This window comes from Cygnus atratus, chromosome 8 (assembly GCF_013377495.2).
Source record: "Cygnus atratus isolate AKBS03 ecotype Queensland, Australia chromosome 8, CAtr_DNAZoo_HiC_assembly, whole genome shotgun sequence".
Classification (NCBI taxonomy): Eukaryota; Metazoa; Chordata; class Aves; order Anseriformes; family Anatidae; genus Cygnus; species Cygnus atratus.
This window is the reverse complement of record NC_066369.1, coordinates 22,644,415-22,662,987: the sequence shown is the minus strand read 5'-3', so window position 1 is coordinate 22,662,987 and position 18,573 is coordinate 22,644,415. Positions and strand designations below refer to the sequence as shown.

Below are 18,573 nucleotides of genomic sequence, written 5' to 3'. Positions count from 1 at the left end.
GGAAGGAGTAGCAAGTGGAGTGAGCAGGGAAGTTGTTTTTGGCAGCCATTTCCTGCAGCAGAGCCTTCCATGTGACATGGTGGGTGTTAAGCCCGGTCTGCTGGAGGAGTTTTTCTGCAAATACTGGTTATCTCAGAATTGAGCTCATGACTTCGTGGCTGATTTCAACAAGCAGTGTGTACAGGAGCAGGGCCTGTGTGTGAGACCTTTCTGCTCTTGTGGCTGTCGTGTCCTAGGGTGTTTTAAATGGTCAGGAGTGAGCTGGTGAGAGGGCTTTGACCTGCTGGCTTGCCCTTGGGTCAGGAGTGCCACTGAAGGATCTTCAGCATCAAGCTGGGGAGCCCAGAAAGCAGCGGGGTAAGATGGGATTTAAATGGGCATCCTTTCTGGCCACCGACAGGTTGGAATCAATCCTGCTTTCTCCAGCTTTGCTCACTTGACTCTAAGGGAGAAGAGCAGAAGGTCAGGTCATTTATTGAGCAGAACTACAGAAGTAGGAGGAAAAATGGGCTCCTCTCTGGTGCTTTACTGCAGGGCAGGGGACAGACAGGTGGTTGATGGGCAGCGTGGAGATGGATGGATAAAATAGCTCTGGTCACCTCCTCCACAGGCAGAGGGTGAGCTGACATCATCTGTGAGGACGGACAGGCTCTGTGTTATGGCAACGTGTTGGGGGATGACAACAGCAGTTGTTGCCATGTTTTTATACTGTGCTGTAGAGACCCGTGAAAGCCCTTCCACTTGTAGGAAGAGCCAATCGCTGCAGTGAGGTCAGAGGACAAACGTGGCTGCTGAGTAAGGATCAAAAAAAAAAAAACCACAAATCATGATGTGCAAAGGTTAGCAAGGAACGGGGAGCTGGTAACTCACCTGGCTGTCCTCCGCAGCCTTGTACGTGGTGTTTTACAGCCAATCACAAGTAAAATTTCTGCTGTGACAGCCCAGCAAATTGCAGAAAAGGTCAGCCTGGCCCTGTTCTGGCCAACGTCAGGAGGCAAAATTAGGTGTTATTTCAGTCCTGGGTTACATTCCTCCTCTTCCTCCTCCTCTGATCTCTTAAGCTGTGGGTAATAGCTGTCTGCTACCGTGTTTGACACCGGCCAAGTGCCCCTGCCTGGGACTCCTGCTGCGTGTGGCCAGGGCGAGGGAGCCCTCCTGGGTAGCACAGGGAGCCGGGAGCAGGAGCCAGAGGCTGCGCGTCCCCACTCCGTTGCCGAGTTTCAAGTAGGTCACGATCAATTTTCAAGCCAGTGCCGTCCTGAGAAAGGTGCTGACGCCTTGGAGCTGGGCTGAGGCAGAGCTGGGAAGTAACGGCAACGTGTGCCAGGGCTGCTAGCTTGAGGGGTGTGCACGGAAGGGCTGGGGGAGGGATTTGTGCTGTGGCAGCTCGGAGTAACTGTTCTCTCTCTCTCTTTCCCCCCCCCCTGCTTTCAGCTTGCTGTTGTCATAGAATAGCTTCAGGTGATGAATACGCACGTGTAGACTAGCTCTTCTTGTTATTCCACTAATACCCTGGAGTATGACAAGCTATAAATAGTTTGGCAGGATCTGTCTGCCCCTACCTCATGTAGGCTCTAAAATAAAGCGAACTAACTATTAACTCCTGGTGTTTCTGACAATTTGTCGGCTGGGGCTCCTGTGTGTTTCTGCCACGTTAAGCAGTGCTGGAGAGGGATGTCATGAGAGGCAGCTGGAAGTGAAGCAGAAATTGGCCCTGGGGGGGAGAAGAGCCTGGCCCTCGGGGAGCTCCTGTTCAGTAGCACTGCCGGGGTGCCAGCTGTCCCCTGGGGCTGCACCGTGCCTCTGCCGGTAGGGATGGAGCTGGACTGTGACCCGCTGCGAGAGCTCGCAAGCACAGGAGAGGCGTGGGGACCTTTGAGCTCTGCCAGCCTCGCTCTTCGCTGCTCCCGCTCCCTAAAGGCCTATCTCTGTGCCCAACCCAGGGCGCTCCAGGTAGCGTGGGGTGGAGCTGAGTCGTTCTCACCGCGTTGCGTGACAGATGTGACACGGCGTGACGCACTGCCAGCGCTATGGGCTGGGTGGGTGCTGCTGCTTGTCCTGACCTCGCTGCCGCTGCCTGGGCACCAGGGCTGCCTGGGTTAAAGCTGCTCCGGGGGAGAGGGGCATGGGCATGGCATTGTCCCCAGCGGGTGCTGGGTGCGCGGAGCCTCCCCATCCCCTGCCACCCTCCCCGGGCAGCGACACCTTCCCCATCCTGCCTGGAGCCTGACCCCGGCTCCTTTTCCCTGTCCGTAGCCAACACCGAGCCTCCCTCTGGGCTCGCAGGGACTCGGGCGGGGTTCAGGGCCCCGGGGACCGGCCGGGAGCGGGGCGCGGAGCCGGGGCGGAGGCGGCAGCCCCGGGGCGGCCCCGCGGGGCCGGGCGCGGCCGGAGGCGGAGCCGGGCGAGGCGGCGGCCGGAGGGGAAGCGGCACCGGGAAGGGGAACGGGGCCGGGGGGTGCGGGGGGGGGGAGCTCCTCGGCACCGGCGGCGGCGGCAGCACCCCGGGGACATCGCGGTGCCCGGAGCGCGATGCGTGCGGGCGGGGAGGCTCCGCACCAGGTGCTGGGCCGGCTGCGGTTCCTGCTGCAGTGCAGCGAGTGCTTCCGCCGCGCCCGGGCGCTGCCCGCCGCGCTGTGCTACGTGCCCCGGGAGGTGCAGTACAAGATCTGCAAGGACCCCGCCGCCGCCGCCGCCGCCGCCGCCGCCCGCAGCCTGCTCAGCGTCTGGGACAGCCCGGGGCCGGCGCGGGGCGGCAAGCGGGCGGCGCGGGCCACCATCGAGGTGCGGAAGGGCGGCTGCCTCCGCGCCACCGGCGAGGAGTACTGCAACGGCGCCGGGCTCTGGGTGAAGCTCAGCAAGGTAACGGAGAGGGCACCGGACCCTCTTTGTCCCCTCCCGGTGGCCGCGGGCCTGGCACGGCCGCCGCCCGCTTTGGGAAGGGGACGCGGTCCCCGCTCGGGGTGCCGGTGGCTGGGCGAGCCGAGGTGTGCGCTTCCAGGAGCACCTGGAGGAGTGCCGGAGCAGCCATGAGCTGGACGAGGGCTGGCTGCTGGCGCGGAGGTTCGGGGAGGGAGGAGATAAGTTGGTGCCGGTGGAGCCCGCCGAGAAGATCCAGTGGCAGCACCAGACGTTCGGCGTGGATTACAAACCCGCAGCCAGGTACCCGTAGATGCGCGACCCGACCGTCCCAAGCCCCTTGGGCACATCCAGCGCAGCTCCTCCAGCTCCCTCTGGACACGTCCCTGCCATCCCGTTAGCCTCCGAGGCCACTTGCCTCCAAGGCCACTCGCCTGCGGGACGGTGCCACCTCGTAGGGTAGCCGTGCATGCTTGTGGCCATGCTCATGGAGGGCAAATCTAATGCCGGGGTGTTTCTGAAGCACCCGGATTTGGGCTGAGCGATGCTATAGGTGTATTGCTGTGATGAGAGCGCTCGTATTTGATTTGCACCCGGGATGCTCCCATCCCTCCCGATGCTGTTCCTGCAGCCCCTGGGCGCCGCTGCTGCCTCAGCTCCAGGCTGAGACAGGAGTCCCTTGGGCACACCGAGCACTGACCCTTCCTTTCCTTCATGCCACCCCTCCGTCGGGGCCTCTCCAGCTGGGAACAAGTGGTGGACCTGACGTACTCCATGCGGCTCGGCGAGAAGCCCAGACCCATAGAGCAGGACGAGGCTGCGGTGCGGAAGTTTCGGTACGAGCACGTCTCCTAGAGCGGTACCGCAGCGCCCGGAGAGGTGGATGATCCACTAGGAGCGGGGAGGATGGCTGCAGCCTGGTGCCTTCTGCATCGCTGCCTCTCGATGCCATTCAGGCAAAGACGGCCTTTGCTCCGGGGACTGTCGGAGCAGTCGCGTGGCGCTGTTCTTACTGGGCTGGGGTGGCCATAAATGCCCGGTGGTGGTGGAGATACAGCCTGCGAGCAGCGGCCATCTCACGTGCTGGCAGCAGGATGCTGTGGCTGCCCTGAACTGCACACAGCAGATGGGTGGGTTTGGGGTGCAGGCGGGTCCCCCCATCCCATTAACACGGAGCCCCCCTTAGGTCGGTGCCCCCAGCCTGGAGCTATGAGCATGACGTGGAGCTGGGACGCTTCCTGTATAACCACAGCGAGAGGAGCCCGCAGAGCAGGGACTGCATCAAGGAGCACATCTACAGCGTGGAGGTCTCCTCGCAGGCGGTGCGTAGCTCCTCTGTGCCCTCAAATCTGCTGCGGCACAAGGTGCGCGGGCATCCTGCAGCTGCAGGTGGCGGTGGAGGTGGCTGTCACCTCCACAGGGGACAGGGGTAGCGGTCGGCTTTGCTGCTTTAGTGAAGCCTCCAGGAGTCAGACATCTGCAGCCAAACCCCGTTGTGTCTCTGGGGAGCCCACCAACCTGAGAGGGGACAGTGGCTGTGTCCAGCTTGCTCTGGGCAGGAGCCACCATCCACCACTGCCCAGCAAAACGCGGGGCTGGCCCGGTCCTGGCCCCAGGGGATCCATGCTGGGGGGGCCGTGGCATGCCCAAGGATGCTCAGCTTCCCCACTCTGCTCGCTGTGCTCTTCCAGGAGGACTACAAAGCTTGTCACCTCACAGACAACCATGCAGAGACCTTCTGGGAGAGCAATGGCTCCATCGGGCAGCACTGGGTGCGGCTCAACATGAAGAAAGGCACCATTGTCAAGTGAGACCGCGGGGCGTCCCCTCCCTGGTGGCGGTTGTGTGGGGCAAAGTGGTGTCTTCCTCTTGAGCACAGCTTTCCCTGAGCTGTGGCCTGGAGCTCCAAGTCGAGGTCCAAGCCCCGGGAGGACACAGCCCTGTCCCCAGCCCTGGGACATCTCTGGGGCATCTCCGTGCCCGGGCAGCTGGTGAGGGGAGGACGTCACTGCCCTTTACTCTTCTTGTCCCCAGGAAGCTGTGGCTGACGCTGAACGTGCAGATCCACTCCTACATCCCCAGGCGGGTGGCCGTGTACGGTGGGGCACCAAACAGTCTGCAGCACTTGAGAACCGTCTTAATTAACGAGTGAGTAATGAGAGAGGAGCAGCCTGGGTCAGGCTTGGGCCAAACTCCGTGTGCCAGCCAAGCGCCTTCGTCTCTGCTTCTGATCCTCGCCTGTGCTGCAGCAGCTAACCTGTGTCCTGCTTCCTCTCGGCTGGTGACTTTGGGGGTCTCTCCTCCTCTTCCGCATCCCCACTTCTGGGGCACGGCACCACCGCTGTCTCCTTTCTGAGCATCTCTGCTGAGCTGTAGCTGGCAAGTCCTGCAGTGCCTCGCCTCTCTGTCTTCCCTGCACCCACCCTGGCTCTGGAGCACCCTTCTCGAGGCGGGCACCAGCCTGCACCCACCACCAGCTGCTGGTGGTTTTTTCAGAGGCATGAAGATGATCTCCTCCTTCCCAACACTTGCCTTTTTTGGCTGAATCGTCTTTGAAGAACAACTTGTGAGACCACCGAGGTCCCTCTCCTGATGGCAGGAGTCGTCTCCATGCTGCGTGTGTGCAGCCGCAGTTGTTTCCTGGTGTGCCCATCGGTCTTTGAAGGGCCCTTGGCAAAGGCTTTGGAAGTACAAGTGAATCCTGTACCAAATCACTCATCTCCACAAATCTCTGCCTCCTTCAAAACGCACCGTCCTCGCGCAGGAGCGCTCCCGTTGGCGTGGCCAGCTCTGCCCAAACGTTTGTGCCGAGGCAGCCGCTCGCAGGGGCTCCCACAGGACCCCCGGGACCGGTGATGTGCTTGCAGCCATCTCGCCTTTCTGCCCCGCTTTGTCCTCGCTGACTTTGGGCTCTTTCTTGGCTCTTCTCTGGACACGGCTTCCACCTCCTTCAGGACGTCTCTGTGCTGTGGGCAGCCGCTCTTGGCTTGATCCCCTTCTGCCGCAGCCCTGGTGAGGCGCGGGGGCTTTTCGCTCGGGTGGTGGCACGTCCTGGGCAGGGACCCAGCCTGGCCTTTGCTGGTGCTGTGCCCCACGGCCCTGCCACCAGGCCCTGCCTGTGCTGCCTGCAGGAGCAGCTACCAGGACGTCTGCATCCTCCGCGACATGAAGACCCACCTACCGGTGCTGGAGATCCGCATCCTGGAGTGCCGGGGTGAGCCCGTGCTGTGGGATCGGGGCCGCCAGCCCTGCCTGGCCCTAATTCTGCAGCCCCTGCAGGTGCCCCCCTGGCTTCCCCTGCTCCACCGGCTGCTTTTCAGGAGCCTGTCAGGGGAAAAGCTGAGGAATGAGCTCAGCTGGGCTGCTGCAGGTGTGGGGGGCTCCTGGCCGAGCCGCACCGGCCGCACGTCTGCACCTGCAGCATCTCCTTTCTTGGCAGACCAAGGGTGCGACGTCCGCCTGCGAGGGATTAAGATCAACTCCTTCTGGGAGTGGGAACTGAACCTCAACGCGGACATGTTCCAGCCAGACCAGCTGGTGCGCTACCCCCTCTTGGAGGGGATGGACGCAGACATGCTGTACCGGCGGGCCGTGCTCATCCAGAGGTACAGCACAGGGACAGGGACAGGGAAGGACGGTGCCCTGGCCTTCAGCAGGGGTTACACCCGTCTTAAAGTCCTCCAGCTCCTTTCCCGTGTGTGGCATCGACTGTAGCTTGGGGTTCCCCATCTAAGCACGGCTGCTGTCAGTGCTGGAGGGGCATGGTGCCAGCACCAGGCTTCAGGAGGGGGAACCCCACATGGCATCCTCACCCTGCTCCTCCCTGGTCCCCAGGTTCGTCCAGCTCCTGGACAGCGTCCTGTGGTACCTGATCCCCATCTCCGAGGAGAGCATTGGCACCTTCAATATGCTCAGGGTGAGCGTTAGCTCTCTGGGATGATGCTGGTGGGACAGTCTGTTGTGTGCTGGGCTGGGTGCCCGGGGGCTGCAGCACGTCCCCGTTGTCCCTGTGTTCCCCCTGGAGCTGAGGTGGCCAGCCCTGCTGGTGCGAGGGACGGAGGAGCTGAGCATCTCCTGCCACACTGGGGAGAGGGAGGGAGAAAGAGGGCACGCAGGGCAGGATCAGGCCTCGAACCTCCCCTGCGCATCCCCTGCTAGAGCATGAAGCCGTTCCTGCTGCTGTCCAAGCACGGCCCAGCCCTCATCACCCAGTTTCTCCAGAGCTCGGAGAGCAGCCCGCCTTCCTCCCTGCCGAAGCTCTACATCAACCGGCAACTGGCCCGCGAGCACCGCGCCCGCCCGGCGCTGGACCCCAGCGGCAAGAACACCGTCTTCACCCAGGTATGGTGGCACCCGGGGGGGCGTTTGCCACGTCAGCACTGCTCGGCCTCGCTGCGTCTCAGTCCCCTTTCCTCCTGGTGCTCCGCTGCAGGTGTACGAAAGCCTGAAATACTCCGAGAAGACCAAGCAGCCCTTGGACTACAGGTGGGTTTTCAGCTTTGCCTTTCGGGGCGTCACCTCCCTGGAGCAGGATGTGGGCGCAGAGGGTGTCAAGTGCTGCAAGAGGGGGTTTGCACGGGGCTGTCGCTTTCCCACAGGTGGCCCCGGAGCTACAGCCAGTGGTGGGAGTGCGACTTCACCACGGAGGGCGTCATCGACAATGGTGAGAGCTCTCCTGTCCCTCCCCGGGGCAGCTTGGGGGTCCCTGCTGCGGTGGGTGCTGTGTGGGAGGCAGCCCCGCTCTGCACACACGGGGTGCTCCCTGCATCCCCCTTCCTCCTGGGGTTGGGTGGGGGGATCCCGCAGCCCCGTTGTCACACACTAACCAGCCTCTGCCCCCCTTGCAGGCGGTGGTTTTCGGGACAGCCTGTCGGACATCTCGGAGGAGCTGTGTCCCAGCTCGGGTGACGTCCCCGTGCCCCTGCCCTTCTTCGTGCGCACATCCAACCAGGTCTGGCACCCCGGGGACACCCCATACCCAGCGGGCTCTGGGCAGGGGTTGGTGTAGTTGAACTTGGGCTCGGTGGGGTCCTGCAAGCTGAGAGACCCCTTCTGCAGAGAGCCTGCGACAGGCTCTGCGGAGGGATAACAGAGACCAGGACTGCTTGGGGGCTTATCCCTTGGTTGCAATATTTTGGGGTGTTCTATTTTAACGCTTGTAGGGCCATTGACTGGGGTCTCTGCTTGGGCCCAGCCGATGGAGACCTCCTGGGCGGGTTGCGCAGGGCAGGAAAGGCTGTGGAGGATGGAGAAGGGAGGCTGTCAGGAGAGGCTGGGCTGAGCCGGTCCCAGCGGCCGCCTCGCTTCTCCTTCCTCCGGCAGGGTAACAGCAGCAGTGACACCAGGGACATGTACGTCCCCAACCCCTCCTGCAAGGACTTCGCCAAGTATGAGTGGATCGGGCAGCTGATGGGAGCAGCCCTGAGGAGCAAGGAGATTCTGGTGAGCATGGCCCAGCCGGCGAGGGGCTCTGGCAAGGGTCAAAGCCATGCCACCGGTCCCCCTGCCACCACGTCCCCAGGCAGGGCTTGGTCCTTGTCCTGCAGTGGGTGCAGGAGGGCTGTGGGGAGGACACATCTCCACTGCCTCTGCAGGTCCTATCTCTGCCCGGTCTGGTGTGGAAGCAGTTGGCAGGGGAGGAGGTCATCTGGAACAAGGACTTCGCTGCTGTGGATGCAGAGCTGGTGAGCGCTTCTGGGGCCGTGCCGTGCGCTCCCGCGGCTGCTCCGGCTCTGCCGTGACCGCGTTGTCCCTTTGGATGGCAGGTGAAGCTGCTGGAAGTGCTGGAGGGGGTGGACAGGGAGGCCTTCGACTTCATGTTTGGCAGAGAGCTGACCTACACGATGGTGCGGAGCGACCAGCGCATGGTGGAGCTGATCCCCAACGGCAGCAGCACCGTGGTGCGCTTCGAGGACCGCAAGGACTTCATCCGCCTGGTGCAGAAGGCTCGACTGGAGGAGAGCAAGGAGCAGGTAGCGCCGTGTCCCCAGCCCGTGCAGCTGCAAGGAGACCCTGCACTGGGCCCTCTGGATATCCTGTGGCTGGTGTGGTCTTTAGTGGTGGGTCAGTGGCTGCACAAGCGACCTGCCATGGTGACGTGGTGCCCCTCAGGTGGCGGCCCTGCGGGCTGGGCTGCTCCGCGTGGTGCCGCAGGCCGTGCTGGACCTGCTCACCTGGCAGCAGCTGGAGAGGAAGGTCTGCGGGAACCCCGAGCTGACGGTGGACGACGTGAAGACGTTCAGTAAGTGCCAGGGGTGGTGTGAGGCCCTCCTGGATAATGCTCGTCCTTCGCACGCATCCTGCCTTGTGCTGAGCAGCAGGGGCGAGCGGCTGCCCTGCAGCCTGGGGGCCCCCTCCTGCCTTCGCACGGGGCTGCACAGAGGGGTGCGTTGCGTCCCGCGTTAATTTCCTTTGCTGGGAGCTCCTAACGAAGCGTTTATTCCTCGCTGCAGTCACGTTTGAGGACTTGCAGTCCGACGACCCCCGCATCCGGATCTTCTTGGAGGCGCTCAGCAACTTCACCAGCGGTGAGCGACCGCGCGCCTTCCCCGCTCCTCACCCACCAGGCCAGGACCCACGGGGATGTCCCTTCCCCTCGGAGCATCCCGCCTGGGCTCTGGGGGTGACCCCAAACCTGTCCCCTGTCCTTCCCCAGAGGACCTCAGCCGCTTCCTCAAGTTCGTCACAGGCCGCAGCCGCCTCCCGGTTCAGATCACCGTCTACCCAGACAGATCGGGGTGAGTCCGTCCGTCCTGCCCCCAGCATCCCTGCGGCACAGGCGCCTGAGCCGTCTCTCCTTTCTTTCTCCCAAGAACGCAGCAGCTGGACATGATGCCCAAGGCCTCCACGTGCTCCTGCATCTTGTTCTTGCCCAACTACTCCTCGTGAGTGCAGCTGGGGACGGGGACGCTCGTTCTCCCTTCCGTGGGGATGTGGGGGGGGGTCCGGTGCCCGTCCCCGACGTAACCTGGCATCTCGCCTGCAGGGCCCAGGTCTGCGAGGAGCTGCTGCGCTACGCCGTGTACAACTGCATGTCCATCGACACCGACAAGCCTGCGACACCGGAGGTGTCCATCGACTCCCCCGAGCTGTGGGGACATTTTGTGGAATAAAAACACAACGAGGCTGTGCTCGTGTCTGGGGTGTGGAGAGCACGGTGTGTGCGGGGGGGCTGCGTGTCCTGTCCCCTCCCCGGGCCACCAGGTACCCCCTGCAGCCTGGGTGTCCCCATGAACTGATGGGGACATGCATGTGCGGCGTGTCCTCCGTCAGAGGGGGTGCACCCTGCCCTGGTGCCCCCATCCCAAACGCAGTGCCATGCCTCTCCTCCGGACATGGGAAGGCAATGGGAAGGGTGGGGTGCTCAGCACCACCCCGTCTCAGCCCTGCAGCCCCACCCTGTTATCCCAAGAGCCTGTGCCTTCAGTGGTTCCCTTGGTAAAGCATCTGGGTGGTGGGATGAGCTTCCTGGGATCTGCCTGGCTGGGGATGCACCCCAAAAAGTGCCCCCATGCAAAGCAACCCACAAAATGCCCCCCTACAATGCACCCCATAAAGTACGCCCCTGCGAGGCACCTTGCGATGCACCCTGCGAGCTGCTGCCCTGCAGTGCACCCTATAACCCCCCCCTCATGCAGTGCACCCTATAACCCCCCCCGCGCCCCCTACCACCCCCCCATGCCCCCTACACCCTCCCCACCCCCCCACCAGGGGGCGCTGTCCCCTCGAGCCCCCTCCCCCGCAGATCGATGACTCGGCGCTCCGCAGCCTGCCCTCCTCCCCTCGGCGCTCCTCTCGCCTCCCTGGCGAGTCGGGGGGGGGGGATCGATGCTCTCGGCGCTCCTCGAGCCGCTCGGCTGTCCGCGCGCATGCGCGCTGCGCGCCGGCGCCGCCATTGCGGTGCTGTCAGGGAGCCGGTGAGGAGCGGAGCGGAGGTAACGTACCGGTAACGGGCCGGTAACGTAATTTAACGTAACGTAACGTAACGTAACGCGACTTAACGTAACGTACCGGTGGTACCGGCACCTCGCAGCGGGTTCTGGGGGGTGGGGGGGCTCGGTTGGGCCCGGTTCGGCCCGGTTGGGCCCGGCCCGGCCGTGACGCGGCCCCTCGGTGCCGTTGCAGGATGGAGTTCCAGGCCGTGCTGATGGCGGCGGGCGGCGGCTCCCGCATGACGGACCTGACGGCCAGCATCCCCAAGCCGCTGCTGCCCGTGGGCAACCGGCCCCTGCTGTGGTACCCGCTGAACCTCCTGGAGCGCGCCGGCTTCGAAGGTGAGGCGGGGTGCTGGGGAAGGGGGCGGCGGGCTCACCCGTCCGGTGTCCTGCTGCTGCCAGCTGCCAGCCTCTCCTCGTTGTCACGCCTCGTCTTGTCGCTGCTCGTCAGGGCAGTGGCCGTACGGAGGCCTCCTCTCCGCACCAGACCTGACTGTGACTGCTCCTCACCCATAGCGTGTCCTTTACTTTTAACTCTAGACCACATCTGTGCGTGCTGCCTTCCTGCTTCCCCCCTCACCAAGGGTTTTCTCATCTACGTGCTCTGCTTAAGTTTGGAGTCCTTCAGAGTGTTGTTAACCTGGAGTCTTTCTCTTGTCTCTTTTCCTGAATTGTTAATAAGAATGGCATGAGAAGCGTGTCAGCTCTCTTGGGATGTCTCTCAGTTTGTTGTTCCAGTGTGGCGTGAAGTTCAGGGTTATTTGTTCTGCTTGAGGCATTTAGTCCTTGTTGCAGCACGGCGCTGAGTGCTGGCCTTTAGACAGAGCGGGGCAGGGGGAGCTGGCAGGCTGGTAGCGCTGTTTTCTGAGCCTCATTTCACAAGAGAGCTCAAGCGATAAGTTTTTGGTGAGGTTCTTTCGCATTATCTGTCATTAGATTTCTGTTTAGCTTTTCGGTGATGGCGCAAATCTTTCTGTGGTGTTCCCCATAACTCGTAAAACTTCCTGGTACCATTTGCGTCTCCAGTTTTCACGCTTATATTTGTCCTTGCCTTTCTGCTTCTGCTTTTGTTGTTTCTTCTGGGTGACTGTGCTGTTCTGTGCTCCGTCTTGAGAAAGTGAATTCTTCTTCTAGCTGCTGCTCTTCTCTTTGAAGTTGTAGGGATCAGCTCGTGATTTGCTTGTGTTGGCCTTTCCATACGTCATACCATTTAGGGATGTATAGTTTGAGGTCATTTGTTAGTGATGTAAGACATTTCTCTCTCATCTCGCTGATTCATGCCACTCGCACAGTCAGTGTTAAGAAACAAAGGGAAAAATAAATGTAAACCTATGCCTTCGTTTTGTGTCGTTAAGAAATTCTTAAGAACTCTTCTATGCCCTGTGAAAATTTGGACACGCAAGGTTGTATATGCAGCTTCAGTAAGCAATCAGACAACTTCTTGCTTTTTTCTTGCTTCTGTCCTCCGACCAAGCTGACACTCTTGTGCTAATACTCTGGTGGCGTGAATTCTCTCTGAATCGTAGTTTTTATTATCGTGTGATGTTTGGGTTCTTCCTGCTTGTTTATGTGAATAAGTAGGTGTTCCACGGTCTGATTCGCGGCTTCCCCTTTGTCCCAGCTGCAAGTGCTTCATCTTGGAATGAAGCCTTCATTTTCGGCTTCATTTTGGAAAATATGCTTTCGTGCCACCATTGATACACTTCAAATATGCTTTTACCTTTTTTTCTTTTTACCTTTTTTTCTTTTTTAGGTGGAATGAGTTTGTTGTTTACAAACTACTCCACTCCCCTGCCAAGCTGGTGCTCGGCAATAGTTTAACTATTGCACTGTAATACTGTAGTTGGTGGTGTTGCCCACAGAGGATTGTACAGGATGAGGCTGGGCAAAAGGCAAAGCTCTGAAACGCTGATGATGTTAACACAGGGTCTCATTGGTGGCTTTTTGTAGGTCATACTGTTGAGGGATGTGCAGTTTGAGGCCGTTTGTTAACGATGGAAGACATTCCTCTTTCATCTCGCTGATTCATGCCACTCGCACGCATGTGTCCCTTTCAGGAACAGTCCCCCACCCATACAAAGCAAGAGAGATTGCTGTCACGTTGACAGCTTCTCATCTGCAAAAGTTGTTATTGCCAAAAGCTCTTGGTTCGGTACCGTCACGCAGTTACAGCAGTCAAGCCTTTTGATAGCTTCATCAGGCACTGCAGATAAAAATTGAATGTGTCCTATTTGTGATGAATATATTAATTTTTTTTTGCTTGATCTCATCCCACTTTCCTCTGTCCTAGAGGTCATTGTGATTACAAGGAAAGAAATCCAAAAAATGTTAAACTTGGACACAAAAATGAAGCTGGACTTTGTGTGCATCAGTGACAACGCGGACATGGGTACGGCAGATTCACTGAGGCATATTCACCAGAAAATTAAGGTATTTTTGTCTTTTATTGAACTTGACTGGAAGACATTTGTTTAAAATAATCTTTTTTTCATTGTGCTTTAATAGTTTAAGAGCGGTACCGTGTAACACTGTCGCAGGTAACTGGATTTCCTGATCTGCAGAAGATCTGACTTTTGTATAGGTCATCTTGTGGGGGAACTCAGGCAAGGACTCAGAACGACCACAAATGACAGCTAGGAAGGCCGGAGCAAATCCAGGCTGGGCACTAGCTGCTTTTTAGCCAGAGTTAGCTTTCTGGCCGGTTAATTAAAAGGCTGTATTTGTTCATACAGTGTTCATACAATATCGTAATGTATGAGAGCTGTTGTGCAGCTGGTGCTCGGCGAAGCATTTCTGTAGGAGTGTTCTTTGTCATCCTAGCTTAGGCAATACACCGATAGGTGAGTGAGCTTGGGTTTGGTTCTTGCAATTAGGCATCAGTTTTCTGCTTCTGCTGGCTTGGTCCCATGACAAGCTCTTAGATAAATGGTGCCCAAATGTGATAAAGGGCTGCTTATTGCAGTCAGATGCTGGTTTAATGAAAATAATAGTCTCTTGAGTTTTAATTTCTAGCTGGACAAAGAAAAACATTCCAGTGCAAGGTGGAAATGCTTCTTGGAACTGTTACCAAGATCTAGGATGGAATTTTGTTTTTGTGGTTGCCATATGCTTATCTTTCTGATTTGTTCCATGTCTGTTTAGGCCATCTTAGCCAAATTGGCTGTTTAAATAAAGGTTGCAACAGAGCATCAATGGACCATTTAAAGTCCTGAGTTGCCTTTTGTCTTCAGGGTCTTGTTGAAGGTAATAAACTGCAGTCTAAGAGGCTGTATACTTCCAAGATAAAGACGACAATCAAGACACGGTGAAAATTTCCAGGCAAATATGGGTGTCCAGGTGGTACAATGAGAAAGATTTGGCAAGGGATTAATGCACAGGCTAGAAAAAATCAGAGAGCAAAGAGAAGATACAAAGGCAAAAAGCAAAATCAACAAAATCACAGCTAAATTAACTGAATATTTCTGTCGTGCAGAACTGCCCTCTGTAATATCTGTTTGCTAGTATTTTTTAAATGTGTATGCAGTAAGGAAATCTCTCTGCACTGCAAATTTTGACCCAGGCCTTACAGTTTTATTGTCTGTTCGGAGTGATCAGTCCAGCTGTCTACTTGTCCAACTTTTTGGCAATCCAGGCTATTTTGCTTCGGGGAGGTCTGAGAGACCACAGCAAAGCGTGTGGGGGTAAGAAAATAGACTGTGTCTTGAGAGGAGGCAGTGTTGTGGGTTTTTGTTTATTTCCCCCTAGAAAAGGACTTAAAGATGGTGTGAGGCAACATTCAAAACCACACAGCTTTTCTTCAGTAAACTTGTGTGTGTGAGTGGCAGCAAGTACTTCTCTCTTTTATTCCACGGCTTGCTCCTCTGGCCAGAGAGGGACATAGTGGTCTCTTATTTGAAATAAGCCTATATTAAGTTCTTGGACAGATTGCTGCACTGTGTGTTTTGGAGTCATTTCTCAAGTAAATGCATACCACTCGCGTGCCTCTTACAGGATATGCCCTCTCCCGTGCGATAGAGGTGAGAGAACTACGCAGCACAAGTAGCTGAAAAGCTGCGGTATGTTGGCTCTGCCCGTGGTGTAGCAGGAGAGGGATCTCGCTGCAGAATGAGTTTCCCTGGTGAAAACAACTGCTGCTTGTGGCCATAGTTTGCTGGCAGGCTTTTTGGAGCCCATGCCAAAGGCCTGATGAGGAGTTTAAACTGGTTGCTGAAACTTTTATTTGTCGCAAATTGAGTTAATTGCCCACAGACAGAAGAGCAAGTATGCTCAATAAAAATGAGGTACCGTGGCACAACGTGGACAACTTGCCAGTGTGCAATGCAAGCGATGTGGAGTAATGCCAAGGTTATAAATGCGCTGTACGAAGTGTGTGGAAGGCTAGCAGAACTGCTGATAACAAATCCCGAAATGTGGAGAAATGTTGGACCACTCTGAAGGCTGAAATCTCATGACTTGCTGCCTTGTCCGGCCTTTGACTGAGTTCTGCCATGGTAGCACTGCTGCTTGCTGCAATAGCAGATCTTCTTGCGGTCTTGCACCTTCATTAATAAAGTTTGATGCTGTGAAGATAAGATGGCGAGATTAGATTTGCAGACTTGCATTCAGTAGCTTTGTAAGAATGCATGTGTGCAAAGCTGAGAGAAGGTGGATTTCATTGTTTGATCCCTTTTTGGTGCTGGCATTTTTGGGGGCAGGTAAAACTGTCTTGGTGTGTGGTAACAAGCAGTTGACTCCAGCAGTCTCACTCTTTCCTGTTGCTCAGGAATTGCGTGAGAGCACAGGAAACCTGATCAAGTTTTTGTTTGCAGTTCATCCACTCTACACACAGAGACTTTTTTGGACATCTTAACTTCCAGAGCTGATACAGTAGATGTGTGCTCTTTGCTCTACTGGAACTCTTCCTGTTGTCTTTGGCTGTCTCAGCCTACACCGGTTTGATGAGGTACCAGCTTCATTAGGTGTCTGATACTGATTACATTTCTGAATGTACCTTTTTCTTGGATCCTTCCCACAATAAAGATAACGTGCTGAACTTGATTCCTAAAGCCGCGTTTTTTGAAAAGTAATGAACAGAGAACTTGGTTCAGTAAATTCCACTCGTTGGGTTACTAGGCCTGGGTGTCAGACTGGCCTGTTCTTTACCAGGAGTTGTTTAATTGACGTGTGGTGCTGTTTTGTTGTTGTTGTTGTTTTAATATACTCAATTCTGGTGTCTGAATAATGAACACCACTAACAAGTTTGTCTGCACAGCTCTAGGACTGAGAACCGAGGATTAAAGAGATGAAGTAACTGACCTAGGATAAATAAAAAAAAAAAAAATCATAACAGCACTGTAAGCTGGACATCTTTCTCAAATCTCTCATGGCTTTGTGTGCAAGGTCATCTTTCTTTCCTGCGTGCATATTGCATGCTCAGTTTCCTCACCTTGAAGAAGCCAGCAGGACAGGAGGTTGAATACAAGTTGAAACTGTGGGGAGGGGAGTTTCTCATGTACTTATAATGTTTCCTTTTATGTAAGGATATGACAACAGTTTGTTTATGGTCTTTGTGACAACGGATCGGATCTTTTCATTGCTTTTCCTGTGGACAATCCTAGCGTTTCCTTAGGATGCCCTTGGCTTCAGGATCCTGGTACAGTAACTGTACCTGCTGGCAGCTTCCATAGCTACTGTTTCAATTTCCTCTCTTTTTTCTTTTTCTTTTTTTTTTTTGATATGTTTGATTTCACTGTCACTGTTATTTCTTTGACACTTTAAGCTCCTAGTTTTGTCCTAATCTTTTACAGGACTGACAGTAGGTAGCTGTTTGAAATCTGAAAATGATGGTAAAACTGTAAAGGCTTAATTCTTTTCTTGTTTATGTATAGGGTTGGATATAGTAGTACGCTGACTGTAGACTCACAGTTGATGGTACTATAATAATACTTCTGTTGAAACTGCAGTTTTATCACCACGGGGGTGTTTACAGGTCTCTGTCACCTCATGATCTATGCCAAATGGAGAGCTCAAATGGGTTAAACAGAGAAACAAACCGGCTTTCCATGCCTCCAGGTCTGGATGAAAGATTGATGACCTTGCCTGGTCACGAACAGTGAAGGGATCTCCCCTATTGCAGGTGGGGCCTTGGCAAAAGGGTGGTACATGAGGAGATTTCATGTTCTGGAAGATGAGCCTGTGTAGCTGAGTAACTTCACTACAGGAACATTGATTTCCATGTCTTCTGACTTCCATTTTTCTTTCAGTTGTTCACACATGCAATTCCACCGTAGTAATTCTGAGGTAATTTACATAGTGAAAACTTCAGTACTTTCTGAATTATTGCCTCACCCCCGGCATGGAAGTGCGACAAGTCCAGCAAGACTTACAGGACACAGAAAGAGGCAATACCATGGATGTCTTCTGCTGTGTGCCCGTCAGGTTTTGAAAAGCTGTGTTAAGTAGTGGAAAACACCCTTTATTTGATCGTTTTGAAGGTAATGAAGAGCTATGTTGAACCAAGCAACCTTGGTAGATTGTACAAGCAACACATAAAGTAATTGTATCCTTAGGTTCCGCATCTGTGCTTTCCTCCGTCTCTGAAAGGCAAATGTTGTAGGCTCCTGCTTTGGTTGGAGCCTTGTCTTAATCTGTTATTTGCATTAAAGGATATTCTTGACCTGTCAGTGAGTGCTTGAAATCAAAACTTGAGTTAACACAGGTGTAAAATAAGCTATTTTTGTATGAAATGCAAATCAAACTCCCTCCTTCAGGAAGTAGGGTTTTCCACCTCTCTTACTCTTTTGTCAACACGCTGCTGTAAACTAAGAATGGTGGTACAGGTGTGACAGAGCAGGTGCTAAGGTGTAATTTGATAACTTCCGTGTTCCTGTTGTTATTTGTTTTTATTTAGCATCCAAAGATTGCTAACAGTGTGCTTGCGGGGGGGATGTCTCTGTAAAGAAGTGTGGGTTTTGTGTGTGTTTTTTTAATCACGTATAATTGCTTTCTCTTCAGTAACTATCTCCAGTCCTTGTTTCTGGTTTTCATTGGTAGGCAGCACTGGCTGGAGTACTCAGATGAGTTCAATCTGAGTAATAGGGGAATTAGTAAAAGTCCTCACAGTTTCAGTGGTGTTACCTGATATGCTTTCTACCAAAAGAAGAGATGCGAGTGCTGTCTGCTGCACGCAGTAGATGATGCTGCAGTTTTGTTTTGTAGGCAACTCGTCTTTCAGTTGTGATTTTTTTCGTAATTGGGGGCAGTAGACTGCCTTTCAAAAAGTTAACTTCTTTTGATGTCTCTTGACATTTTATGTAATGTAATGCCCTTGCTCACTTAGGAAGGCTTCTCCTCTGTAGCTGGTGTTGGTGAACACACTTTTTTTCAAGTCCTAACGTAAGGGCTTCTGGTGTATCTGTCAAAGGCTTTTTTTTTTTGTGGAGCCATTCTCTCCAGAACGTTGCTCTGTGAATTCTTCAGTCCAGTTTTATGTCTCCATCCATTTGGCTTCTTGAAAGGCTTCTCTCACGGTGTAGTAGACCTCCTTTGGATGATACGCAGGATGAGTATGAAAAATATATGTCTTGCGGCCTGCCATGTTACAACACAGTAATAGTGTCAAGACTCTGGTCGGTGACACACAACTCAGGATTTTGGGGATTACTAATGAGAAATGCAACTAGGAGCCCAAAAGTAAATTATGACATCTCAGAACGAACTGGTTGAAATGAGATGACAGTGAGCAGCCACTGTGGTGGAGGAGGGAAAAGTAAATGCAAGAATAGAATGTATTAGGTAACGT

The 18,573-nt window shown here is 55.3% G+C and overlaps 2 protein-coding genes across 2 annotated transcripts in view; both read left to right on the top strand.

The window, feature by feature from the left end:
- Positions 1-2,466: 2,466 nt before the first annotated feature.
- Positions 2,467-9,995, top strand: LOC118243754 (E3 ubiquitin-protein ligase HECTD3-like). Its single transcript, XM_035538125.2, has 21 exons — positions 2,467-2,862; positions 3,002-3,162; positions 3,603-3,695; positions 4,046-4,181; positions 4,551-4,666; positions 4,894-5,007; positions 5,991-6,073; positions 6,299-6,464; positions 6,694-6,775; positions 7,018-7,200; positions 7,292-7,344; positions 7,458-7,522; positions 7,707-7,810; positions 8,182-8,301; positions 8,454-8,543; positions 8,625-8,831; positions 8,971-9,100; positions 9,312-9,386; positions 9,515-9,596; positions 9,672-9,743; positions 9,845-9,995. The coding sequence occupies exons 1-21, from the start codon at positions 2,533-2,535 to the stop codon at positions 9,969-9,971; spliced, it is 2,589 nt and encodes an 862-aa protein (XP_035394018.1). The 5' UTR covers positions 2,467-2,532; the 3' UTR covers positions 9,972-9,995.
- A 693-nt stretch (positions 9,996-10,688) lies between these two features.
- EIF2B3 (eukaryotic translation initiation factor 2B subunit gamma) overlaps positions 10,689-18,573 on the top strand; it is a 96,329-nt gene continuing 88,444 nt past the window's right edge. Inside the window, exons 1-3 of the mRNA XM_035538127.2 lie at positions 10,689-10,793; positions 10,984-11,132; positions 13,084-13,223. Coding sequence (XP_035394020.1) covers positions 10,985-11,132; positions 13,084-13,223 — 288 coding nt within the window. The 5' untranslated portion in view covers positions 10,689-10,793; position 10,984. The remainder of the gene's footprint in view (positions 10,794-10,983; positions 11,133-13,083; positions 13,224-18,573) is intronic.